The sequence below is a fragment of the Molothrus ater genome, chromosome 14 (assembly GCF_012460135.2).
Source record: "Molothrus ater isolate BHLD 08-10-18 breed brown headed cowbird chromosome 14, BPBGC_Mater_1.1, whole genome shotgun sequence".
In the NCBI taxonomy this organism is placed as follows: domain Eukaryota; kingdom Metazoa; phylum Chordata; class Aves; order Passeriformes; family Icteridae; genus Molothrus; species Molothrus ater.
Window position 1 is genome coordinate 14,483,572 of NC_050491.2, and position 25,609 is coordinate 14,509,180.

The 25,609-nt window shown below is 56.3% G+C and overlaps 3 protein-coding genes across 3 annotated transcripts in view; all 3 read left to right on the plus strand.

The window, feature by feature from the left end:
- The window catches only part of EDA (ectodysplasin A), a 60,265-nt gene extending 53,804 nt beyond the window's left edge, over nucleotides 1-6,461 (plus strand). Inside the window, 6 exon segments of the mRNA XM_036402464.2 lie at nucleotides 305-484; nucleotides 1,268-1,302; nucleotides 1,405-1,456; nucleotides 3,709-3,839; nucleotides 5,203-5,322; nucleotides 5,324-6,461. Coding sequence (XP_036258357.1) covers nucleotides 305-484; nucleotides 1,268-1,302; nucleotides 1,405-1,456; nucleotides 3,709-3,839; nucleotides 5,203-5,322; nucleotides 5,324-5,455 — 650 coding nt within the window. The 3' untranslated portion in view covers nucleotides 5,456-6,461.
- Nucleotides 6,462-9,574: 3,113 nt separating this feature from the next.
- Nucleotides 9,575-12,819, plus strand: LOC118698765 (transforming growth factor beta activator LRRC32-like). Its single transcript, XM_036402275.2, is given in 3 exon segments — nucleotides 9,575-10,014; nucleotides 10,017-10,303; nucleotides 10,845-12,819. Coding segments are annotated over 3 exon segments (2,433 nt in total). The 5' UTR covers nucleotides 9,575-9,806; the 3' UTR covers nucleotides 12,783-12,819.
- Nucleotides 12,820-19,302: 6,483 nt separating this feature from the next.
- Nucleotides 19,303-23,186, plus strand: LOC118698734 (protein Wnt-11b-like). The gene is made up of 5 exons (XM_036402227.2): nucleotides 19,303-19,373; nucleotides 19,468-19,688; nucleotides 20,085-20,362; nucleotides 21,099-21,391; nucleotides 22,115-23,186. Exons 1-5 carry the CDS (start codon nucleotides 19,303-19,305, stop codon nucleotides 22,287-22,289), a joined length of 1,038 nt encoding a protein of 345 aa, XP_036258120.1. The 3' UTR covers nucleotides 22,290-23,186.
- Nucleotides 23,187-25,609: the final 2,423 nt, after the last annotated feature.

Here is a 25,609-nt window from a genome sequence, read left to right on the forward strand (position 1 = left end):
CGGCTCTGTAGGGATGTGACCAGCCCCAGGGCATGGGACTTGAGGACTGACCCCATGCTGAGTGGAGTGACTCTGAGCCTCCATCCCTTGAGAGGCCCTGGAGAGCCCCCATGCCTTGTTTCAGAGTAATTCCCACCAGGAAGGAGCCTGCAGGGTGGGGACCTGGCCCTGCCCTGCTTTCAGCGTTGTCCTCATGGTGTGGAGCAGTAGAACCCCGACGCCGGCTGTGCTGAGCCAGGAGTGATCCATCCCCAGCCTCCCATTCCCTGCAGCCGCAGGTGACGCCTGTCCTTGTGTTTTCCAGGTAAAAAGGCTGGTCCTCCAGGGCCCAACGGTCCCCAAGGGCCACCGGGGCCTCCCGGGCCGCAGGGTCCCCCCGGCATTCCCGGCATCCCCGGCATTCCAGGCACCACCGTCATGGGCCCGCCCGGCCCCCCTGGCCCCCCGGGCCCTCAGGGACCCCCCGGCCTGCAGGGCCCCTCAGGTAAGGATCCATCCATGCCCTCTGCTCCAGGCTGGGCAGTGGGAATGCTGGGCATGTCACCAGAGTGTCCCAGTGTGATGGCACCAGGGCCTGGAGCAGGATTGGGGTGTGCTGGGAGCAGCCTATGGAATGAGTCCCTGCCATGGCAGGGGTGGAACTCATGGGCTTTAAGGTTCCTTCCAACCTAAGCCATGCTGGATTTCTGGGATTCTGGGATTGCGTGGCTCTCAATGGCCGGGAGCAGCAGGAGCCCCTCAGCTCCGTGCTGTGCTGCCACGGGCATCTCCTCCCTAATTAGGGTTTGGCTCCCAGGGAAGGGAGATGGAGTGGATGACCTGCAGAGGGAAACTTGGCATCTTGGCAGCCAAGAGGTTTCATTCCTGCTGTGGATCAGGGAATGGGTTGTGCAATTTGTCCTTCTATGGAAACCTGTTGAATAATAAAGAATTTTGATGGTCAGAAATGCCAGGAATAAACTAGGGAAATGTAGGATGAGTCTTTTTCTTCCTTATGTGTTTTTTAATATTTTTAATATGTAATATTTCTGTTTTATATATTTTAATATTACCTGTACCCCATATCCCTCCTCCTGTTAAAACAGAGGTTTAGTGGTTATTATGGAGTAAGAAAAGTAATTTATATGGGGCTTCAGGGTTATTTTGGGGTTAAAAAAAAAGGTTATTTATGAGGGGGTTTAAGGGTTATTTTGGGATAAAATAAGTTTTATTTATGGGATTTTTCACTCAACCTTCCTCCATAATGATGTGGAATTGCCTTTTGCAGGTGCCACAGACAAGGCCAGCTCCAGAGACATCCAGGTGGGTTGATCTTTCCATGGAAAAACCCAGCTTTGGGGGGGATTTTTGTGGACTGGCATGGTGCTTCCCGTTAATCCTATATCCCTGTGCTCTCCCTTGCAGCCAGCTGTGGTCCATCTCCAAGGCCAAGGCTCAGCAATCCAAGTGAAGAATGGTAAGGATCTCTTGATAATTGTGGGTACTGGGAAGAGCCCCTCCTGCGCCCCTAGAGTTCCTGGATCCATCCATCCCATGACACAGCTCCAAGATGTCCCTGCCCCTCCCTGCCCTCCAATACCCCTGCCCAGACCCCACAAGAAGAGTCTTGTGTGGAGTCTCCACCTCCATTTTCCCTGAGCTCCTGTTTATCTCCCAGATTATCCCTGCCCTGCACACCCCAGTAATTCTGTCCCACTGAATCTCCCTCTCCCTGACCTCCAGGTACATCTTGTGCCTCCCCAGCCCCTCCATGACCAGGCCTTTTTTCCCCCCATTCTATTTTAAGCCCTCAGTGGATCCTTGTCCTGTCTCTTCCCCCATTTGCCCATTTTCCTCCAGTTTCCCAGGAACTTAAGGCAGGGAAGACCCAGTGATGAAAGGACACAGAGGTGTTGTCCAGCCACCAGCTCTTCCTGGGATCCCCTGAGCACCTCTGTCCCCACCAACAGCCTTTAATCCCAGATCCCGCCGAGCCACTTCCCATCCACAGGCAGCTCCTTGCTCTCCTTCTCCTCCTTCCCAGATCCGCATCCAAATTCTCCTCAAGTTCCTGCTCTCCCTGCCAACAGCTGGGGCTCTCATTCATCATCTCCTGCCTCCCTGCTCTGGCTGTGCTGGACAGGAGCTGGCTTGTCCCCTCCCTGAGTCCTCGCGCGCAGCTCCCCAGGGACCACATCCATCCTCACCCCAGTCCCAGACTGGGAGGGACTCCCGAGGGTGGGGGCAGCAGGATCCCTGTCCATGAATTCCTGCCTCACACGTGGGATGGGGAGGGCTGGCCACTGCTTCTGTGGGAAGGCAGCTTTTCCTGTGAGCAGTGGCAGCTGGAATTTCTCATGGACTGGGATTTGTGCTTGCAGCTCCCCAAAATGAAAAGGAAACCGCCCGTTCCCAGGAACAATGTGAGGGAAAAGCTGCTGTTTGCTTACGTTCAGAAAGCAATTATCCCTTCATTACTGGGGATGCTGAGGGTTTCCAGAGGGAATGCTGCTCTCTAAGAGCGGGAATGCCCTGTGAGTGTCCTTCCCTGCTGCTCAGGAACAATCCAGAGCTGGGAGCCAGGAATGCTGTCCAGCTGCCAGCCTGGCGAGCTCCAGCTGATGCACAGAATATTCTGAGTTGGAAGGGACTCACAAGGATCATCGAGTCCAACTCTTAAGTAAAAGGCCCATCCAGCAGGGAGAGGAGAGGCAGATGGAGACTGGGAGGAAAAGAGTGGGATTTGACAAACTGAGGCACCTACAGAGATTGGCTCAGTTTGGGGCTCATAGCAAAGTCTGTTATCCCAGTAATCCCAAAGGACTGGGTGGTGGGTCCATAAATCCCTATATTGAAGGACCCCAGTTAGGGATTACTGTGTTGTGAGATATGATGCAATTTCCTACTTTGTTGTTATTCTGGCTTTTAAAAACCTTAGGAGTTGTAAAGGCAAAGGTTTTGCTATAATTATCCCAATTACAAAGTCGGGAGTGGTGAAATCAAGGAACACCAGAATTAAAATCAATCATGGCCTCCATTTGCCCGGAGAAGAGAAATCTCCAGGAACCCCTTCCAGTGCCTAAAGAGACTCCAGGAGAGCCGGGAGAGGGATTTTGGACAAGGGCCTGGAGTGACAGGACAAGAAGGAATGGCTTTAAGCTGAAAGAAGGTAGATTTAGATGGGAGATTGAGAAGAAATCCTTCCCTGTGAGGGTGGAGAGGCCCTGGCACCGGGTGCTCAGAGAAGCTGTGGCTGCCCCATCCTGGAAGCGTCAAAGGCCAGGCTGGACTGGGCTTGGAGCAGCCTGGGCTGGTGGAAGGTGTCCTTGCCCATGGCAGGGAGTGGAATGGGATGATTTTAAGATCCCCTCCCACACAAACCATTCCATGATGGTTCTCTGGTGACCATTCCCATGGACACAGTAGGGAATAGGGATCAAACAAGCTCAGCTGCAGGGTCAGGAGGAAACAGGTCCATGTCCAGCCTTGGGATGAGCACAACAGGCCCTGCGCTGGGTTTTGAGCTTGGAGACACAGAGGGCTGGAAGGACAAGCAACCCCATGGTGTGCCCAGAGCTAGAGAGGAGTCCCTGCTCCCACTCCCTAGTGTGTAATCCTGGGATCCCCCTGTGAATTCCCTGCTCCCCGTGGTGCTGTGACTGTGTTTGTGTTGCTCCTGCGCTTTTCCTCCTGACGGGTACTGAGTGACCGCCGTTTTCTCATACTGAGATCTTTCAGGTGGAGTGCTCAATGACTGGTCTCGCATCACTCTGAACCCCAAGGTGTTTAAGCTGCATGCCCGCAGTGGGGAGCTGGAGGTACTGGTGGACGGCACATACTTCATCTATAGTCAGGTAGAAGTGAGTACGGTCCTAGGCTAACTCCTCCTATTCTTGTGTTCCGGTGGAAGCCTTGCATGAACCACGAGAGGGCTCCAGACAACAGACAAATGCCAGCAGCTTGTGTTCGGCTCAGGAGGGGTGTGGGGAGGAGTGTCACACCCCTGTCACCGCCAGGACACCGCCAGGGATTAGTCACTGAAAGCACACCCCGCACCAGCCAATCCCGGGGTTATCCCTCCACTTATCCATATCCCGACCCTTCCAAACCTCCCTGCAGGCAGGATGCTGATGCTTTAAAAGACCCGAACTCTGGTGGTTTGTGGTTATTTTGGAGCTGTGTCGCTCTGGAAGCACAGGACTCCCAGCCCAGGTGGTTTGGCCAGATTCCAGCCCAGGTGAACTCGGTTTGCTTCCCCAGATCTGTGTAGCACCTCCCCAGAACCAGCTCTGTGATGAAGTGAGCCATGGATGTCAGGTGCTCTTCCATGGAATTGGTAACACATGTCCAGTTTGGATGGGGACAGAAAATATAACTCCATATGGGTCAAAGTATAATTGTTTCCCAAGTGCTTGATGCTGATTGCTGGCCACAGTGTTGGACCAGTGAAGCCTCATCATTTGTGGTCCATCAAGGAAAAAAAAAAGGGATTCAGTGTTCAGGCAGCTTCTGCCTCCAAAAGGGCTGGATTTCCTTTCTCAGGAAGAAGCAGCTCTCTGAGACTGACTTCTCCTTGGACCGGTCTTCCTTCTGCAGCTCTTTGGAATCAGAGTGTGGGAGAGGGTTAAGTGAGGACAAGTAGAGTCACAGGGCCTTGGAAGAAGTCAGGGAGTTCAATCAGTAGAAGCACTGTGAGGTGATTTCCTTCCAAGCTGTGGAGGTTGGGAGAGCCTTTTCCCTGTAATAGCTTGTGCCTGTGCAAGCACCAAGTCCAGTTACCCAGGAGGCAGCTCCCAGGCCACCTTAGGGCAGTTCTGATGTCACCACTAAAGAAGGCTCCTTGGCACCAGGAAGCAGGACTGGCCAGGTAAGTGCAAGAGGCCTTCAGTCGAATGTGTGCGTCTGTGTGTGGGGTGAGAAGCTGCTGCAGCACGCAGGGGGTCCTGCATGGCTCTGTGCAGGTGTGTCACTTCTCTGGAATAAGCAGGATGGTAGCTCAGCCTTAGGCACATGGATTCAGGGGGTTTTTGCATGCTTGGGTCAGTCTGAAGCAGAATAAAAGAGGTTCCTGGTTGGTTTGGGGCTCTCCCTGCCTCGCACAAGTCACCTGTGAGTGCAGGTGTTGGGGCCAGCAGGGGCTGCGCACACCCCCCAGGATGCTGCACTTGCTTCCCACACCCCAACCCCCTCCCTGACACCTTTCTCCTCCCTGCTTCACATCAGGTCTACTACATCAACTTCACCGATTTCGCCAGCTACGAGGTGGTGGTGGACGAGAAGCCCTTTCTGCAATGCACTCGCAGCATCGAGACCGGCAAGACCAACTTCAACACCTGCTACACAGGCCGGCGTGTGCCTGCTCAAGGCCAGGCAGAAGATCGCTGTGAAGATGGTCCACGCTGACATCTCCATCAACATGAGCAAGCACACGACTTTCTTTGGGGCCATCCGCCTGGGAGATGCACCCGCGTCCTAGAGAGGAACTTGGCGTGGCCAGGGACGCCCACGGAACTGCCCAGTGCTGCTGTTCATAAAGCCTATCAGTATTTCAGGGGTTCTGTAATCCGGCCATAAAGGAAACTGATCCAGAGCTATTTATTCCTATATGTGAATGCAGGAAGCACAATTGTCCTCTGTGACTCGCGGGGAGACTCGGATCAAACCAAAAAGCTGGTGGGGAGAGCGTTGTGAGGAGGAAAGGCTGTTGGGTGTGCCTTGTCTCAGTATTTCAAGTATTACTGCACTGATACTCTGCTCTGTGACCTTCACACGAGGCTTGCTGGGAGAGCTGGGGGCTCTGCTCGGATGTTGGCGCTGGCAGGAGCATCCCAGGCAGGAGGGGAATGGGAGGACACGGACTCCTGTCCCTAAATCCCAGCCAGGCTCCTGCATGTGCATGCTAACCACAGCCAGGAAGGGGGTTCTGGCTTCCTGCCTTCCCAGGGGGAGCTGGAAGGGCTGGGGGGCGAGGGGAGGTGCGTGAGACAGGGTCAGTGGTGTTTACATTCATCCTCAGGAGGAGGAGGAAAAGTGCCTCGACCTAGAGCTTGGAAGCAAAAGCAGGAAGTGCGAGAGGAAGAGGAATAACTAGAGCAGGCTTAGCAGATAGGAAACTGCCTCCACATTCCAGAAACCACCAAATCCCAAAGAAAACGCCGATTCCCGGGTCCAGGCCTCTGCTCCTTTCAGCTCCTGCCCCTACCCCAGAGGTAACCTTGCCCCAGCAGGGGCTGCCTTCAAGTACTGCTGCTGTTACAGCAAGTTGAGTTGGATTGGGGGTATTTTGGTTTTGGTTTTTTTTTGGTTTTGTTTTGTTTTGTTTTTTTTTGGGGGGGAGGTTTGTTTTGTTCTTTTTAATTAATATTTTGCAATCCAGAACACATTTCTACAGGCTTCACCGAGCCACGTAGAGCAGCCACAAGTACTTGTGACAACACTCGGAGGAAGTTTGTTATGTTTAAGAATAAAATATTCAAACAGGAGATTTTTTTTTTCTGTTTTAATAGCAACTGTCCTGCTTTTAGATGTGGTTTTTAGCCTTCCTCCCCCCACCCCTTTCCTTTTGGCACCCTTCTACCTAAACTAAGTGGTGATGGAGACTTTAGCAAAGGAAAAAAATGGGATTTTAAAATCCGGTCCAGCATGAAGTCACCACTTTTTCTTTTCTCTAAGCCCTGCTGAGTCTAGTCATAACTTGATTTCTGGTGACTAATAGAGGAGCTGGGACACTATTGTTTCTTTTGGCTTCTTGAGCAACTCTGTCCCATTACCTCCCCTCAGCTGGGGAGACCTAAAGCCATAAGATGCTCTGAGCCATAAGAGGCACAAATTGCTCTGTTGTCTCAGCCCTTGGCTCACACTTGCTCAGCTTGGTTGGGGTTTTGTTTCTCTGTGTTTCTTTCCAGAGCCTGTTTGTGCTTTCAAGAGGGGAGTGAAGTTGCAGCTTGTGTAGAAACGGGACAAATCCCAAATTGACATCTTCAGCCTGGAGCAGGGAAGGTTTTGGGGACCTCAGTGCCTCAAGGGGCTCCAGGAGAGCTGGAGAAGGACTTTGCACAAGGGCCTGGAGTGACAGGACAAGGAGAAATAGCTCCCCACTGCTAGAGGGCAGGGATAGATGGGACATTGGGAAGGAATCCTACCCTGTGATGGTGCTGAGGCCCTGGCACAGGGAAAGATGCCCCTGGATCCCTGGAAATGTCCAAAGCCAGGTTGGACGGGGCTTGGAGCAGCCTGAGCTAGTGGAAGCTGTCCCTGTCCATGGCAGGGTGTGGAACTGTTTGATCCATAAGATCCTCCCAGCCCAATCCTGTGATTCCATGCTCCTGGTGCTGGCTCCATGCAGAGGTGGCTCATGGTCACCTGCAGGGTGTGGGAGGGACGTGTCCCAGTGCTGTGCCGTGGCCACGGAGGGTCCGCCCTGCCTGGAGCATTCCTGGCTCCAGCCCTAGCGAGTGATGTCCCTTGCCAAGTGTTGCAGTTATTGGGAGACAAAAATTCCTCGGGGCAGCGGCGTTGGCCGCGGCCTCGCTATTCACAGGAGCCGTGCACTTCGGGAAACAACTGCGTGACAAATGGGCTGCTCTGGCTTTTTAGTGGCTTCTCCTCCCTTCAGCCTCGACATGTGGGACGGGCAAGAGCCTTGGGGGCTCTTCACTGGGCTTTGTGGTTTTCTTTCCTTTCAAATGGATTAAGAGGGACATGTTCCTGTGACAAGAATGAAGCAGGACAACTGTGTACAGTGAGAACATGAAGCAAATCATTAACAGGATTGCTTTAGAACAGGCCTGAGCAGCAAGGCTGGGGGCAGCCATAAATAACAGGGGGTTGGGAGAGCCGGGGATGGAGTTTGCATTCCTTGTACCCCGCTGGCAGGATCTGGGATGTGCTCCATGGCTGTGGGCAGGGGGAGGCAGAGGGAGAATCCCTTTGCTCCTTAAAAGGCCAGAGTGTTGCTGTCCCCTGTGGTGTGTGCTCGCAATGTTGGAGGAGAGCAGGAGAGAGCAATTCCTGCATGGAAGTTCTTCCTGGTGTGTGCTTGGGGTGCAGGAGGGAGCAATTCCATCATGGAATGTGTTAACAGGCTTTTTCTGGTGCTCACACTAACCAAAATGTGAGTTGGAGACGTGGACTTGGAGCTGGCTGCAGGTGGCCTTGGCAAACACAGCTCTTTCCTGCTCTTGGTGTTCCCAGTGGGATGTCCCTCCCCAGCCACACCAGGAGCTCCCATGGAAGGTCTGTATGGCCACAGCAGAGTGTTGGCTGTGCTTTGTGAGGGGACAGCTCCATCCTTCAGGGGTGGGAGAGCCATGGTCCCCTCACTGGGATCAGAGCTGCTCAGGAGTCACCTTCCCAATGCCCTGGGAATGCAGGGAACGAAGGGCAGAGCTGATGGACTTGGATAACCAGATATCCTGCTCCCAAACAGCCAGGCTGGAGCCCATCACCCACAGCAGGGATGTGATCTGGGCAGGTGGTTCTGTCCCCACTTCCTCCACACCTCAGTCCTACTGCTCATTCCTCACATCCTTTGGAGACTTCTCCCACAAAAGCCTCAGTGGGAGCAGGGAACTTCTCCAACAGATCCTGCTGGAGCCAGCATTGAGGGCAGGAAGGCCAAGAAGCACAGGGTAGCTGGTTTCAGAGCAGATCTCTCCCTGCTCAGGCCGTGTGGTTCGCTCTGCCTTTATCACAATCCAAGAACAGCCTCTCGGTGTTTGCCGCCTCTGATCCACACCCGGCGCTCCCGCCAAGGGAGTTCACAGCCCTGGGATGCAAATGCCCAGGGATTCTCTGCAGAAGTCCCTGCTCCAAATCAGGGACTTTTCAGCTGCTGACAGCGGCTGTGTCACCATGCAGAGCCACGTCCAGCAGTTGGGGTGCAGGGGGGACAGGCCGGGCTTCCCCGGGCGTGGCCGGGCCGGATGTGCCGGTTCTGCTTCTGGGAGGGCCCGGCCCGGGGGTCATCCAGAGGTCAGTGTTTCCCTGGCAGGAGCTCACATCTGCACAGATGTGCCATGTACACCATGGGGCAGCAGCCCAAAATGCTGTCCCTGGCTTGTCCCGGCTGTCCTGCCTGACGTGGATGCTGGGGACACCCGGCCAGCTCAAGGCTGAGTCACATCCTGAGGTGACAAAGTGTCCCCCACCACGCCGACTATCAGAGGGGTAACTCAGTTGTGTAACTCTGTGCGTGTGTGTGTATATATATATATAAATAATCTATATTTATTTATTTATGTATTTTATGTCTATATACTATTTTTTTCCTGCCAGACACCTCCAGTATTAGAGCATGAGCTCTGTGGCTAAAACTTCACATCCTCGGACAAGCTTTCAGTAGCCTGAGTTGCTCCTTCACATGCAGTTAGCCACATTGAGCCAAAAAAACCCCAAACTGTGCATTTTGTAGAGTGTCCCGTGAAGCATGAGGGGCGTGTCCCCAAGGAGTGTGTCAGCACTAGGTGGCACAAGGACACGGAGATACCATCACCAAAAAAATGTCCCTGTGGGTGGGGCACAGCTCCGGGCGCACAGATCCCACCTGGAGCTGCCGCAGGGACAGTTCCCTTCTGTTCCTGCCCTGGGCGAGGAGGTGACCCGGCAGCCCAGGTGGGGGACACGGGGTGTGACAGCAGGAGGAGGGTGAGGGTGGGATTCCAGCTCTGCACATCCCGCTGGGAAGGGGCGGTGAGCCCTGGGAAGCTGTTGTTTCCCGAGAGAGGCAGAGTCCCCTCGGCTGGGCTGCGCTGGGATGGGGAGGGATTGTCACTGCCTGGGTGTGACAGTCAAGTGATCTCACAGCCAGGAGCTGTCCCTGGCTCAGGATGGCTGCAGAGCCCTCGCCAGCTGCCCCTGCTGTCCCGGGAGCTGGCACATCCTCTCCCTGGCACAGGGAAACTCCCCCAAAGCCTCTCAGCTTTCCTACGTGCCACCTCTGCCTCCTGGCATTTGATGTCACAGCGGGTCCAGCCGGTCACCTGAGCTCCCTCCTCCCCATCCTGCCGTTTCTCTTTCCCTTCCCTGTGGCTTTGTGCCGTTTTTCCCCCTCTGCGAGCTGATGTCTTTCTTTTCCCACTTCCGTAGCTACGAACACCCACATGCCTTATCTCCTTCCCCCATCCCATCCTGAAGCCTATTTATACAGAGCCTGGCTCCTGCCCAGCCTGCCAGCGACGCCGCAGGAGCGGGACGGGGCTGGCAGCGCCCGCAGCCCAACATGCTCTGGGCTGCACGGGGATGTTTCCTGCTCTGCCTCCTCCCGTCCATCCTCAGAGCCCGGGCTAGCCCCGAGACCAGGCCCAGCTCCCCGCTGTGCCAGCAGGTAAGGCTGTTTTCCAAGGAGCACCTGGGCTGGGATGGCTCCAGCAGCGTGGCAGGGGCTGCCAGCATTGCCCTGGGTCTCCTCCCTATGGCTCTCACCTCCCTCCAGCCCCCATCTCTTTAACTTTCCCAGCTTTTCCTCTGTTTTCCTGCCTTGGAGCTGGTTTCCTGTGAGGTGGTCCCCAGCATCCAGCTGCTCCCACGTCCCTGCCATGCCTGAGGTGCTCAGAGGATGGAGTGCAGGGATTCCAGTGAGGCAGCTGGGAGCCTGGATGGGGATCAGCAGGTTTCTGTCTCCCCAGAAAAAAATTAGCTGCTCCCATCCAGGTTCCCAGCTCCAGAGGAAAGCAGAGTGAGAGGAAAGGTGGAGCCTACACAGTGCCCTTCCTCTGCCTAAACAGGGATGCTCTGGACCAGCTGGGCTTGGGAAGGGGGAGCAGTGCTCGTTCCCACTTCTCATGCCCATTTTGGACAGCAGCTGGCTTGCCTGGAGCTGTGGTTTGTAGCCCCTCCTCATTCACACCTCTCCTGTCTCTCCACAGAGCCCCACGAAGGTGTCTTGCAAAGGAGTTGGCCTGCAGAAATTTCCCAAGGAACTTGGCAAAGGAATTAAGTACCTTGAACTCTCCAACAACTTCATCCAAAACCTGTCAGGCAGCAACATGCCAGGATTTGGGCAGCTGGAGTACCTGGATGTGTGCTTCAACCAGCTGGAATCCGTGTCAGCCACGGCCCTGGCTGAGCTGCCTCGGCTGCGCTCGCTCCTGCTGGGCTCGAACCACCTGGACCGGAATTACTTGGCTAATGGGGAAGCTTTCCATCTGCTCAGGAATATAGAGGTCCTGGACCTGTCTGTGAATAACCTGGAGAGCCACATGGCCAGCTGGTACATCAGCAACCTCACCAGCCTGAGGGTGCTGGATCTCTCCGGGAACGCGATGACCAAGCTGCTGGCAGGGACCTTCCGGAGCTCACCGCGGCTGCGCCAGCTCGACCTCAGCAACAACTACATCATGGAGATCCAGGAGGGAGCTTTTGAGCCTCTGGAAGAGCTGGAGGTGCTGAACTTGGCTTTGAATTCCCTCCACTGTATCTCTGGCTTCAGCCTCACACAGCTGCAAGTTTTAAACCTCAGCCACAACGCCCTGGAGCTCTTCTCCGAGGAGGAGGGAGCGGAGCCCTACCTGCTCCGAGTGCTCGATTTGAGCCATAACAGACTCCTCTCTTTCCCAGAGCTCCCCAGAGCCCGTGATCTCACACACTTAAACCTCTCCAACAACCTCATTGCTTCCCTGCTCCCAGGCTCACCCCATCCCTGGGAGTTTGTCCTGCCCTACAAGGAGATGCAGAGGTTCAACAGGACCGTGCGTCCCGTGGCCAGTCTGACACACGTGGCTGACCTGGATCTCAGCAATAACCGCCTGGAGCTGTTCCCATTTTCCTTCTTCCACAGCCTGGGCCACCTGCACAGCCTCAACCTGGCAAGGAACTGCCTCCAGGACGTGGCCAGGGAGTCTGTCACCAATGGCACGGAGCTGTCCGTGCGCTCACTGGACCTCCACAGCAACGCCCTCCGTGTGCTGCCACGGTGGTTCTTCGATTCCCTGCCTCACCTGGAATCCCTGGATCTGGGCTCCAACAGCCTCCAGCCTTGTGAGAGCCAGGGGAGTGACCAGGGAAGGGATTTCCAAGGGGATTCTCACACGTCAGCCCCCAGAGACACCTGCACCCCCTTCTACAACGTGCCTTGCTTGAAGCACCTGAGCCTGTCCAAGAACAACATCTCCAGGCTGCACCCTCACGCCTTCAATATGACCCCACTGCTCTCCCTGGACCTGTCAGGAAACGGGGACTTGTCCATGCCCACGGAAGCGCTGGCAGGGTTGGAGCTGTCCCTGCAGGAGCTCTCTCTGAGGGACAACAAGATGGACGAGGCAGCACTGCCCTGCCTGAGCACACTCCGAGTGCTGGACCTGTCGGGCAACCACCTGAGCCTGCTGCCCCCAGGGCTTTCCTGCTCCCCTCTGCAGAGCCTGGATGTTCGGAATAACAACCTGCAGGCCTTGGGAGCAGTGAGGAGCTGGTCCCACAGCCTGAGGGCTGTGTCTGTGGCTGGGAACCCCTGGAGCTGCTGCTCTCTGGGCTGGCTGGACACGCTGCGTGCGGCCGGCGTGGCCGTGCCCGACCTGCGCCAGGCCCGCTGCCTCTTCCAGGAGGACGGCCGGAATATCTCAGCCAGGATCACTGGCACTCCCCGGTGGATCTGTCCCCAGCCCGAGGGCACTGCCTCCCTGGCTCTGCTGGTGGCCCTGATGGGCCTTTTCCTCCTCGGTGCCTGGGTTTTCTGCCTCCTGAGGAAAGGGCGGAAAGCTCCGGGATGTGCGGGACTTGAGAGCAACAGGGTGGGAGTGTCCCAGCCCCATCCCAAAGGACAGGGGCCAGCTGAGGAGAGGCCGCCTGACAGCATCACCAAAGTGTAGCCCAGAGCTGCAGCCATCGGTCAGAACTCTAATTATTATTAATAATATTAATATTAATAATATTATTGTGGTTGAAGTCTCGCTGATACCTGTGTGATTTGTGAACCCAGTGACAGGAGCGTGGTGGGTGCTGGGCTCTGAGACACCTCCCCTTCTCCAGAAGGGACATTCCCCCATCCTCTCTGATCCCTGCCAGAAATTAAACATGGCATTTGGGGTGCCATCACACATTCCCATCTCTCAGCACAGGAAACCAAGCCCTGGGCTGGCTGCATTGAGCACCACCCCCCCTTCCTCCACATCACACTCAGCTGGATGGGAATTGTCTCCATTGAGGCCACCTGGCTGTTTCCCAGCCAGCCCAGCAGCCCCTTTAAAAAGGTTTAATAGCTCTGCCTAACGCCCTGCTGCTGCTCCTGAAGCATTCCCTAATCCAGGAAGGAGCAAGAGGGAATGGATGGTGCTTGGTGGTGCCTCTCAGTGCTGGGGTGGGGAGGGGGTTTCTGTGCCCACCTGTATGCTGATTTCCTTGCTGTGGAGGAATTCTACCCTGTCCTCACCCACTGGGAGAGTGGGCATGGGAGAAGTTGGGCTCTGTGCTGTCCCTGCTGGCACAAGATGCCCCACCCTCAGTGCCAGGACCCCTGAGGTGATGGTGGCAGAGACAGCTGGTCCCAGCACAAGGTAAGTGCTGCCCAAGTCATGGTCCTGGGTGGATCTGGCACCCTCTGAGCACTCCCCAAAGCCAGGGATGATCCAGGGGCTTGGCAAGGCAGCAGAAGGAGGTGTTGAGTGGGATTGTCACTGTGTGCTGCTGTCCATCTCTCCCTTGAGTGACCTGTCCAGCTTCCCAGGGCAGAGTGGGGGCACCTGAAGGGCTGGGCCAGCTCCAGGAAATACAAAACTGAGGTTGCAGTGAAACTCTTAACGTTTCACATCCATTTGGTTCCACCTTGGAAGTCCCCAGCTGGGCCCAGTCACCTCCACACACCTGGTGGGTTGGAGCTGTGGGAGCAAAAGGGCTTGGAAGTTACTTAAAATCCCAATTGCTTCATTTTCTTCCTTTTTTTCTGTTCAAGCTTATCATGGTTTTACTGGGAAGCAGAAAGGGCATTTTTGGTATAAAATATGTCAGGGCTTCAGCTTCCTGTCCTTTGCTGGGCACACAGCTCCAGGACCCTCACTGACTTTGGTGGCCCCCACATTTCTACCCCTGCCTCAGTTTCCCTCTGATGCAGAGCTCTGTGCCCTGTCATAGCCAGTGGCTATGGCAGGGGAGCCTGTCACTGTGTGTCACCAACCTGCAGGACCTTGGGGGCAGGAGGGAACCCAGCCTCCTGCTCCAGGGCTGCTGTTTGCTGGATCTCCTGCTCCCACACCCCCGCTTCCCCTTGGAGCTCCTGTTCCCCTGTCCCTCTCAGGTCACAAAGTCCCTGTGCCACAGCCACCACAACCCTTGTCTGCTCCCATTTCAGTGCTCCCTGGCTCCATCCCCAGTGCTGTCCCCAGCTGATGTCCCTGGGGAGCCACAGCCAGCTGGGCTCGGGAGTGTCCCAGGAGCTGCTGCACCCACCTGGGGCTTCTCCCCAGCACTGTCCCCTGTCCTTGGGTGACACCTGAGGTCCCTGGGGCAGGGACCCGTTTCCCCAGTGTCCCCAGATGAGTTCAGACTGTCCCTTGGGCAGGATTTGCTTTTCCAGTGCTTACCAAGTGCTGGGACAGCAGCTGGGGGAGCTCAGCCCATCCCGATCCGTGCCATCCTCCTGCCCCAGCGCTCAGTGACGTTGCAGGGACCCTTCAGTGCCCAAACTGCCTTCCCTGGGTGTTTCTGGTGCATTTTTGTGGCCTCTGCTCCTCGTTTAACCCCTTCCCAGGCTGTATCACAGGAGATGTCCTGGCTCTGTGCTGCCGCTCCCACCAGCGTGAAGCTGGGGACGGGCGGGGACACCGCGTACCACCGGGTGCTCAGGGACACCATGTGCTGCCGCCACTCGGTGCCAGGCGCTGCCTCGGCCATCCTGAGTGTCCCCAGCCGTGTTTGTGTCCCTGAGGAGCAGCAGCTGGCAGGGTTTGACCCCTTCAGGGCAGTGGCACTTGGGGACAGCGGCTGCTGATGCTGAAGTTTCTCTGCGGATTGAAGCATCTGCTGGAAAATGCACTAAAAATAGGGGGGGAGAATCCTGGGGCTGGTTTTAACCCATAGGAAAAAAAAGCTCCCAAATAACTGGACTTGATCTCAGAGGATTTTTCCAGCCCTAAGGGTTCTGTAAAGCCCAGGGTAAGGGGGGAAGAGGGAAAACTTCCCAGGCTGAGGAGGGGCTGTGAAGGTGTGGAAAACGAACCAGGGCAATGCTGTTGGGTTATCACCATTATTGATGTCTGTGTGCTTTCCTGCCTCAAAGAAAAACGGGATTCCAGGTTGTGCTCTCATGGATTTACCAAGAATTGCATCTGAGGGCAATGCCCCCTTCTTCCAGCCCCAGGAACAGCTTGGCCAGGAGTAGGACATGAGGTGAGCCTGTGCTGGCCCAGGGTGGGACAATGAGGTGGCAGCAAACCATGTTTGTGTCCCCAGAACCAGCACGAGGCCAAGAGAAACGTGGGGTCTGTGCTGAGCTCTGCTGCTCATCTGGAGCTTCCCGAGCTTTAGGGGAAATGGTTTCCCTATCCCGGGCATGTCTTGGCATTTCCAGTGTTTTCTTGATCCAGAAGGAGGGCAAAAGATCTGTAGAATATTAAATTTTGAACAAATAAAGCAGCGATGCCAAAAATGTTGCATTTTCGTGTCAGGCTGGAAGGCGGCAGGAGTGTAAATTTTGGTCTGACAAAAAAAGCAGCAGTGATTAAAATGTTGTGACCATTGACAAATTTTCTAGAGAACTGGTTGAGAAATCCAGCAAAGCTCATTCTTTCCAGTGGAAAGCCTTCACATTTCCCTGGATCTGCATTTTCAAAGAAGAATAGATTTTTATCAAGAATTTCCACCGAGCTGTTTCACTAACCCAGGCGGAAATTACCTTCCCTCAACTCCCTTCAATTACAGCAGTTTTGCTTTTCCCCTTTTTCTTCTTTTTTTTCCCCCTCTTCCCTCTTTTTTTTTTTTGGTCTTTTTTTTTCATGATCCAGAGCTTCATCTGCTGCAGGAGCTGAAGGATATCCTGGGGAGTGCCTGGCAGATCTCCCTCCTCAGGCCATCCCAGCTGGGCAGAGTGGAGAGCATTTCTCTTCCTCTGTGTTCAGACAGAGCCCAAATTAACCTAAATCTCCCCAGTCCTGATAAGATAAGGAAGATAAGGAGTCCTTTCACCCAGCTGAAGGTACATCCCTTTCCAGAGGGCTGCTTGGAGGTACAGTTTATTTTATTTTCCCTGATATTGCTGCAGCTCCCATTCCCAAATCCTTTTGATCTCATCCAGCCCCATCCTCGTGCTGCCTGGGATGTTCTCCTGGTGAATGTGGCACTTTCTCTGTGGCTTTGGGATGGAGACAAGAGGCTGGTGGCACCTCCAGGACACCGCCCTGTGTCCCTCCCATCCGCAGGGCTGCTTCCCATTATCCCTGCCTGCCGCAGCCGCTCCGTGACTGGCACAGCTGCCCTGGCATCTCCTCCCAGCCCGGGGGGAGGCCGGGCATGTCGTTCATGACACTTTTCCTCCTCTCCAGGGGCTCTGGCCGGGCTGGGCCCTCCATCCCGAGGTGCCTCGGGGTGTGGCAGATGTGGAACGTGTCCCCCCGGGTCCCTCCTGCCTCTGCAGTGTCACCTCCCCAGGCTGGGACAGATGTGCCACATGTGCTGCAGCTGGATCCTCCCTGCCTGCACGGGGACACTGCCGTGGGCACAGGCAGTGCTGGCACAGGCAGTGCTGGCACAGGGAAGTGTCACCCATGTCCGTCCTCATGCAGAGCCACTGTCCCTGCTCCCAGGTTTGGGACGCTGTGGGGACAGGTGGCACTGGGAGGTCCCTGCCACTGTCCCCAGGCCTGTGCTCTCTGGAAAGAGGAAGGGGATGGTTTCCCTGAAGGAAAGCTGAGCTCCGTGGCAGGAAGGGCTCCTGCCACCCAGGGTGACCGTCCCACTGGGGACAGGATGCTGCCAGTGCCCACCAGCAGCAGGAATCTCATCCCCATCCCGAGCTGGAGCGTCAGTGCCCCATGACCACGTGCCACCACCCCCTGCATCACTGTCACCACTCTGGCACAGGATGTGGCTCCTCACAGGCTCGGCCGGGAGGTGAGGCTGGGGTGGGGAGCCGAGGTCACCAGGGCCTGAGGGGACACTTTGATGGCAGGGAAACCCCTGGAAGGTCCCTGGATCTGCCCCTGCTGAGCCTGGGAGTGAGGGACACTGGGAGCTGGGACAGTGCATGGGGACCCTGCGTGCTCACAGGGGTCACAATCCACTCACAGGTGTTTGCTTTGGCCCCTGCCTCCCAGGAGAGAGGGACACCAACCTTTGGCCCTCCAGGACAACTCTTTGCTGTTCCTGCACTAAAGCCTCACTCCAGGAGCTCTGAGCCAGCACCAGCTCTGCCCTTTTAGCCCCTCCCTGTGTCCCCAGGGTGGCCAACACCAGCCAGGGGGGTGGGATGGGACAGGACCTTTCCCAATGTTTATCCAGCTCCTTTGGTCTCCCCCCAGCAGTGAAGCCCCAGCTGGGGAAGGGAAGCCTCTCCTGGGCTGGGAATCCCCTCCTGCCCCCCACCAGCCCAGTTTGGAAGGGGAAGGAAGGGGTATTTTTAGCACTCACCCTCCGCTTGTTCTAAGGATTGAGCTAAAAAGAGGAATTGACGTTCAAAGGAGGGCTGGCTTTGCTTTAAAAGGTTTGTGTTTTTCCTACTACTCCGTCATTGCAAAACTTTCCTGTGAAAAGGGATTGGTAAAAATACCTCTGGTGGGAGGTGGCAGCCTGTGACAGTTCCCTGTGCTGGCACTGCTTCCATTGCCCATGCCCAGGATGAGCTCCCATACCAAAGGAAGGGATGGGGTGGCACCAAGCCCTCCTGTCCTGGTGCTGATCACAGCCCCCATCACCTGTGAAGGGAATTCCCTCCTGCCAGCCCATCCTGGAGTGGTTCCTCTCTGCATTCCACCTCTCCAGCAGCTTTTCCTGACCATTCTCAAGGCTTCAGAACCCCCTGGGAACTCAGGTGCCTTCCCAGCTGCCATCCAACCCCAGTGCTGTCCTGGCAAACCCCTGGAGATCCTCCAGGTCCCAAAACAAGATACCATCCACACCCTGAGGAGGAGTTGAGCTGGAAGCCACAACAGACAGAATCCCAAACATCAGGTTTGGTGTTTAGGGGTCACCCCTGTGTTCCTCCTTTTCTCTCTGCCCTTTAACCAATTCCCCTGTAACTTGGTGGGGATTTGGGAGGACCTGGGACCCTTCCTCAAGGGCCATTGCTCCAGCACAATGCGCTGTGGCCTTTGCATCCCAAGGGAATCATTTGGGAAGGACAGTGACTCAAGCCTTGTGTTTTGGTTTCAGTGCACATGATCCCAAGTCAAAGGAAGGTCACAAGGGGACAAAAATCAACCATCCAGGCATGTCCTGTCAAGGTGAGAGGTCACAGGGGGATGGCAACCAACCCCTAGTTTGGTTCTGTCAAGGAAAAGCACCTTCCAGAAAGAGAGGAAGTAGCACAGCCAAGGAGAAAGTGAAAGCCTAAAAAGTGGGTTTCAACCTGTCATGCCTTCCAAAACCTGGGGTCAGCTGGGCTCGTGTCAAATGTCACCTCCCACTGTGGGAAAATCCCAGCCTACCTGGTTCCTCACGGGCTCCAGGCAACACTTTTGGTTTTGTACTTGTAGGAGAGAGAGATCCCAAGAAATGCACCTTGTGACAGGCACGAGCCAGGCCTGGTGCCCTGCCAGGGCAGAAAAAGAAGTAGAAATTGTGAGCCTGTGCTGACCCTACAGGAGGTACAGCCAGGGGAGTCAGGCTCTGTTCCCAGGGGACAAGGGACAGGACAGGAGGACACAGCTCCCAGCTGTGCCAGTGGAGGTTTAGTTGGGTATTAGGGAAAATTCCTCATGGAAAAGGCACCCAGGTCAGTGGTGGACTCACACCCCTGCAGTGATTTAAAATCCACGTGGATGTGGCACTTTGGGGACACGGTCAGCAGTGGCCGTGGCAGTGCTGGGGGAACATCCTGCAGCGGCTCATCCCTCACCCCCCTCCAGGTGCTGTTTGGGGACGGTCACTGCTGATGACAGCTGGCCTCCCTCCAGCCCCTCCTTGTCCCTAACCCTGTGTGTGAATGGCACCGAAACCGCCTTTGTTCCCCTCCCCGGGGGGCAGGACCTGCTGCTATAAAAGGGGCAGTGGGGCCGAGCGGCCCCAGCCTTGCTCCCAGTCCCCATCCCAGCTCGATCCCAGTCCCCATCCCAGCCCCACTCGCGGCTCCATCCCAGCTCCCAGTCCCCATCCCAGCTCCATCATCAGATTCCAGTCCCCATCCCACCCCCATTCCCAGCTCCATCCCAGCTCCCAGTCCCCATCCCAGCCCCATTCCCAGCCATGGGCCGCCCCGCCGCCGCTGCCACCGCGCTGCTGTGCCAGCTGGGGCTCTCCGCAGCCATCCAGTGGCTGTGAGTAGGGATCGGGATCTCTCCTTCCAGAGCCCCTCTTGGCGGTCCCTCGGGGCGCTGCGGCCCCCCCAGTGACCCCCAGCTCTCCCCACAGCGGGCTGGCAGGCAGCGGGGTGGCCTGGAACGAGAGCCAGCACTGCCGGCTGCTGGTGCCCGAGCAGCTGCAGCTGTGCCGCCGGCACCTGGAGGCGATGCCCAGCATCGTGCGCGCTGCCCGCCGGACGCAGCAGCTGTGCCAGCAGAGCTTTGCGGACATGCGGTGGAACTGCTCCTCCATCCAGCGTGCCCCCAGCTTCGGCCCCGACCTGCTCACAGGTAAGGGATGCTCCTCCCGCCCAGCCTGCTCTGCCCCAGGAGCATCCCGGGCTGGCAGCGCGTGGGTTTCTGTTTTGGGGTAAATATGCTGCCTTTACGTGGTGTTAATCCTGTGCAAGTTGCGTCTGGGGGGGGGGGGAGGGGGGGGGGGGGTACAGACAGTAAATTCCATTTCAAACAGCTGCCAGAGGCGCCCAAAAAAAGCGGGGGAAGAGGTGGGGATGCGGTCAGTGTAACCCAGGGGCCACAGGTTGAAAACACAAAAACTGAGAGGCCTTGCGTTTATCCTGACGCAAGACGAAATAAAGAAACTCCTTTCACCGAGACACGTGCGAGAGGGGAGCCTGGGAGCCTGGCTGGGCAGCGAGGAAGGAAAAACCCCTGTTTTCTCCGCAGGAACACGGGAAGCCGCCTTCGTGCACGCCCTGGCAGCGGCGGCCGTGGCTCAGAGCATCGCCCGCTCCTGCGCCTCCGGGGAGCTCCCGCGCTGCTCCTGCGGCCCCGCGCCCGCCGAGCCCCCCGCGCCCGGCTCCCGCTGGGGCGGCTGCGGCGATAACCTGAGCCACGGGCTGCAGCTCGGGGCCGCCTTCACCGACGGCTCCGCCAGAGCCGGCACCGGCGCCGCGCCTGGGCTCAGGGCCGTGAACCGGCACAACGGAGCCGTGGGACGGGCGGTGGGTGCAGGACCCCCGGGGATGCGGGTTGGGATGGGGGGTGCGGAGCCCACCAGGGCTGCGGTGGTCTGGGGTGGGGTGTGTGAGCCCCCTAGGACTGGCCGGGGGTGATACAGGGGGTTTGAGCCCCCTGGGATAGATGGAGCTCAGCAGCAGGAGCAGAGGTCCCTAATTTAAGGCAGCAGATGTCAGACAGGTTTTTGGGATGTCCTGAACATCAGGAGGCAATAAAATGGTTAAAAAGTGTGTTATCAGGCACCCACACACATACACACACTGCTGCTCACCCCCAGACATCCCACACCCTTGCCACAACCAGCGCATCTGACACTTCACACCAGTATTCCCAGTTAGCTGATATTTCACACCAGTACTCTCAGTGCTCTGGGAGAGCTAGGAGACAGGAGAGCTCTTTCCACCCTTCTCACTGGAAACAGAGCTCCTCCTGCCCCACTCCAGCTGGGCTTCCCATCCCATCCCATCCCATCTGTGTGCTTCCATCCACTCCTGCTCTCCAGGTGAGGCTTGGAAAACATCCAGCCCCACTGCCAGCTCCCCTGGAAGTTCCCCAAGGATCAGGTTCTTATCAGAAGGGATTGAAGCAGGCCTGAGTCCCTGATTGCCCCATTATATTCAGCTCTGAGCTCTTTCATCCCTTGAAACTCCCCTGGGTGCCCTTGGGAGTCAATCCCTGGGGCAGTACCAGTAGAGAGCAAGCTCACCTGTATCCCTGCAGGTGCTCAGTGACTCCCTGGATACCAGGTGTAAATGCCATGGGGTTTCAGGCTCCTGCTCAGTGAAGACCTGCTGGAAAGGGCTGCCAGACCTGGGTGAAATCGCCTCTGACCTCAAATCCAGGTACCTGGCAGCCCTCAAGGTGACCCATCGGCTTGTGGGGCCCAGGAAGCAGCTGATCCCCAAGGAAGGGGATGCCAGGCCAGTGACAGAGATGGATCTGGTTTATCTCATCAGCTCACCTGACTACTGCACCCCAAACCCCCAGCTGGGTTCTCTGGGGACACAGGACAGGTAGGAAGAACTCAGCCTCTGATTCCAGGAGTGTCTGTTCCACTGGGTTTGGGTGTCCTGGGCAGCTGATGTGGCTGGGCTGGGGTGAGCCTGCAGCAGATCCCTGAATCCCTGTCTGGTGAGACCCCTCCTGCACTGCTGCATCCAGGTCTGGGACCCCAACACAGGACAGGCAGGGACTTGTTCAACAAATCCATGTGTGCTCATGGAGATGCTCTGAGGGCTGGAGCCTCTGTGCTCTGGAGCCTGGCTAGGAGAGCTGGGGGTGCTCACCTGCAGAAGAGAAGGCTCCAGGGAGATCTTAGAGCCCCCTGCAGGGCCTAAAGGGGCCCCAGGAGAGCTGGAGAGGGACTTGGGACAAGGGATGGAGAGACAGGACAAGGGGGAATGGCTTCCCACTGACAGGGTTAGTTGGGATATTGGGAAGGAATTCCTGGCTGTGAGGGTGGGGAGGCCCTGGCACAGGGTGCCCAGAGAGCTGTGGCTGCCCCTGGATCCCCGGAAGTGTCCAAGGCCAGGTTGAACAGGGCTTGGAGCACCCTGAGACAGTGGAAAGTGTCCCTGCCCATGGCAGGGGTAGCATTGGATGATCTTTAGGTCCCTTCCACCCCAACCATTCCATGATTCCACAATCCTGCTGCCTCCTGCTCTGAGCACACCAACTCTGGGGGCTGCCAGGGCTGGCAGGGAGGGCAGGTCCCCATGTCCCACATCTCTCTGCAGGCCATGCAACAGGAGCTCAGTGGGCAGTGACAGCTGTGACCTGCTGTGCTGTGGCCGTGGCTACAACACCTACACGGAGGAGGTGCAGGAGCGCTGCCACTGCCGCTACCGCTGGTGCTGCTCCGTGGTGTGCCGGCGCTGCCGGCGCAGCCTGGAGAGACACGTCTGCAAATGAGCAGGAGAACCCCCTCTGGCACCCACCAGGCACGGCTGCACACCAGGAGCCCGTCCCAAGGGATGCCCCGAGCAAGGAGGAGGCTGTGCAGGAAGCCTGTCTCTCGTGGAAAGCCTCAGACTGAGAGATTTTGGGAATTGTCGGTCCCTTCCAAGCCAGACCTTGGGGCAGGATAAAGAGCTGCCCTCCTGCAGCTGGTCAGTGGCCAGCCCTTTGTCTCCAGCTGGGAAAAGCCATTGATCATTCCACAGGATTCCACAGGCCCCTTTCTCTGGGAGGGAAACAGGGACCCTGGGCTGCCATTGTCCCTTTGCAGGAGGATTCTGACAGCTCCTGAAAGCCAGGAGTGATAGATGGAAGGAGGTAGAGCTATCCACTGGGAGAAGGCTGCAGGGATGGAGCGCTGCTGCTTGGGGTGAGGGGGCCATGGGCAGCTCCCTTGGGAACAGGATTCTGCTGTGGGCTCATCCAAGGAAAAACACTGCTCCAGGGCCCTTTGCAGCACCCCAGTGGAGACATCTTCACGGAGATGGTGCTGCTCTTGTTGATGGCAGAGACATCAGGGACAGAAGAGCTCCTGGGGGCAGCCTGGCAAACCCACACCCACCAGGGGTGTGTTACCTGGGCAGCCTGGCAAACCCACGCCTGACCACGTGTTAACAACCCAGCCATGGCATCACAGTAGCTTCTGTCCCCATGTCAGAGGTGGGAGCACACTCAATACATTAAATTCTCATGGCTTGTCCTTCCTGCCCCTCCTTCTGGCCCACTGAGGTCTTCAACCCACTTCTTCCACCCTTCAGGACCAGGTGTGTTGGAATTCTGGCCTGGAGAGGGGACACAAATCCAGGGTCTTGGGGAAGCAAGAAATAACCTTTATTTTTTGTACTTCCTGTAAGTGGGATTCTGGTGTGTGTTTTTAAATAAATGTTATAACTTTCTGTGCCTTGTTTTCTAGGAAAATCTTTCCTGCATGTCCTTCCAAGCTGGAGAAAGAGGCTGTAAGGGAGAGCCTTGTGCCCACAAAGCCCCATGTCCAGACCTTTCCTTTCCTTTTCTGAGGACCAGCTCCCTTTTAACTCTTTCTGCTTCTCACTGGCCCAGATTTAATTACAGATCCCTGCCTTTCTCAGCCCCTGTTTTATCCTCTGCTTCCTCAGGTCTCTGTCTGCCTGGGAACTCTGTGCCTGGGATTCAGGGCTGGTGCTGGAAGCTGTGTCAGTCCAGGGTTATTTTGTGATCTTTGGGAATGCAGGCTGGATGAGCCAAGGGTGTGTGTGAACAGCAAGGGGTTGGGAGCCAGGGATGGGGGCTCCCACATTTCCCTTAGCATGGAATCTGGCCAAACACTTGGATGGGATGAGATTCCTGCTGGTGCAGCCTTTGGAGAGAAAGGATGAGTCCAAACAGGTGCTGCAGGGACTCCACAGCACCAGGAAGACAGGTAAAGGGGATGGGAATCCTCGGGTGGATTCCTGCAGCTCCCAGCATTGCCTGGAGGCTCCAGCAACTCCGCTCTATTTTTGGTTCCCATTGAGTGGAGTTGGCCGAGCTCAGGCTCAGCCCGAGCCCAGCTGGCCGATTACTCATTTCCATATCCATCCCATCACTTTTAATGGTCTCTGCTGGGTCACGGAATCAAGGCATGAGCTTTTCTTGTAAAACACTCCCTCCCCTTAATGTGCTCCAGGTTTCTGTGAGAGCAGGGAAGGAATCGGAGGTGGCTGGAGAGAGGCTGCAGGGGCTGGGAAGCTGAGCCCGAGCTCGGGGAGTGCCAGGAGTGAGTTAAACCCTCCTTATCACTTGTTAATGTGCCATTGACGGGCTCTGCCCGCTGCCATCTTCCTTCCGAGAGCGCCTGGAAAACCGCATCTGCCCAAGGCCAAAAGCGATCTCGAGTTTTCCTTTTTGAATGCAATTAGGGATCAGTGCCCGGCATTCCCAAGAAAAAGGAGTTTCAGCTGCCAGGCTACACAGCCCTCTGTGTTCGGAGGGCGGCAGGTACTAAATCAGGATTGCCTCAATGCCTGCCCTCCATCCGCCTCCCCGCGCATCCCAGATCACAGGGAGGTGACAACGGGAGGGGCGGCGAACTCCGCCGAGCATTGCAAAACGGTGGTGAGAGAAAAAAAAAACCGGGAAGGATCTTGAGGAGTGAGAACTCCAGCCAGGAGGGTGGGAAATGTGATTTGCATTTGGTAACTACAAACACACATCGCCTGGGGGAGAGGAGAGGAGCCACAATGGCAAGGAGTGCCCAGGGGAGCCGTCGGGATCCCTCCTAGAGAGGTCCCGTTGGAATTTCTGCCTGGGAAAAGGCAGGGTCAAGTGCTGAATATGCAGAATCCACTCCTTCTCTCCCTCCTTGACTCCAAACCCGACAGGGGAGCGCTGGGGAAAGGCTGGAGGGGTCCCTGTGCTGCTGAATCCTGCGGGAAATGGGAAGGAGCCGGAATTGGCTGGAGAGTGCAAAGGGTCAGGCTGGCAGGGGGTGACAGCTCTGTGACAAGGCTCTCGGTGGGGGCTGCTGGAATCCGGGCCCGCACCTGGAATTAGCAGGGATGTGAGATCTGCAGGGATGGGAGCATCCCCCAGGAACCGGGAGCCAGAGGATGGGTGCGGTGGAAATGAGCCCTGGGTCTGTCCCCAGGGGTTCTAAGGGAGTAACGCTGGTGTGAACGTGGTTATTTGTTGCTGGTCAGACTTGTGCAAACAATAAAATCGGGAGGAAGGCGAGTGATTTTCATGGGTTCTCTTGATTTTGCTGTTAAAACGCTGATTTATATTTATTTTCCCTTTTATTTCCTTATTCATTGAGGGATGCTGCATAACTCATTCCAGGAGAATAATATGAGCAACAAACCATTGGTAATTAAGTATTTTGGAGGAAGGATGGCTCCAAAAGTTCAAGGATATGTTGGGCCATTTCTTCTGCACAGCCCTGCAGTGCTGCTCCCATGAGGATGGGAACCTGCACTTGCTTTTCCTTGTGTTGCTCACAGAGCTGAGCCAGGAGCAGGAGAAAGCCCAGGATGGGCTCAGCTGTGACATCTCACAGAATCAGGGAATCCTGGAATGGTTTGGGTTGAAGGGACCTTAAAACTCGCCCAGTTCCACCTCCTGGCATGAGTAGGGAGCCTTCTCCTACCCCAGGGTGCTCTGAGCCCTGTCCAGCCTGCACTGCTGGGAATATTTGGGGGATGTTGCTGTGACCTTTGGGATGGTTGGTCCATGCACTATCACACCACAAGGCACAGACATGAGTAAACGCCTGTATTTGAGGAAAAACCCTTCCCTCTCTGTTCTCCTTTGTTCCTGGG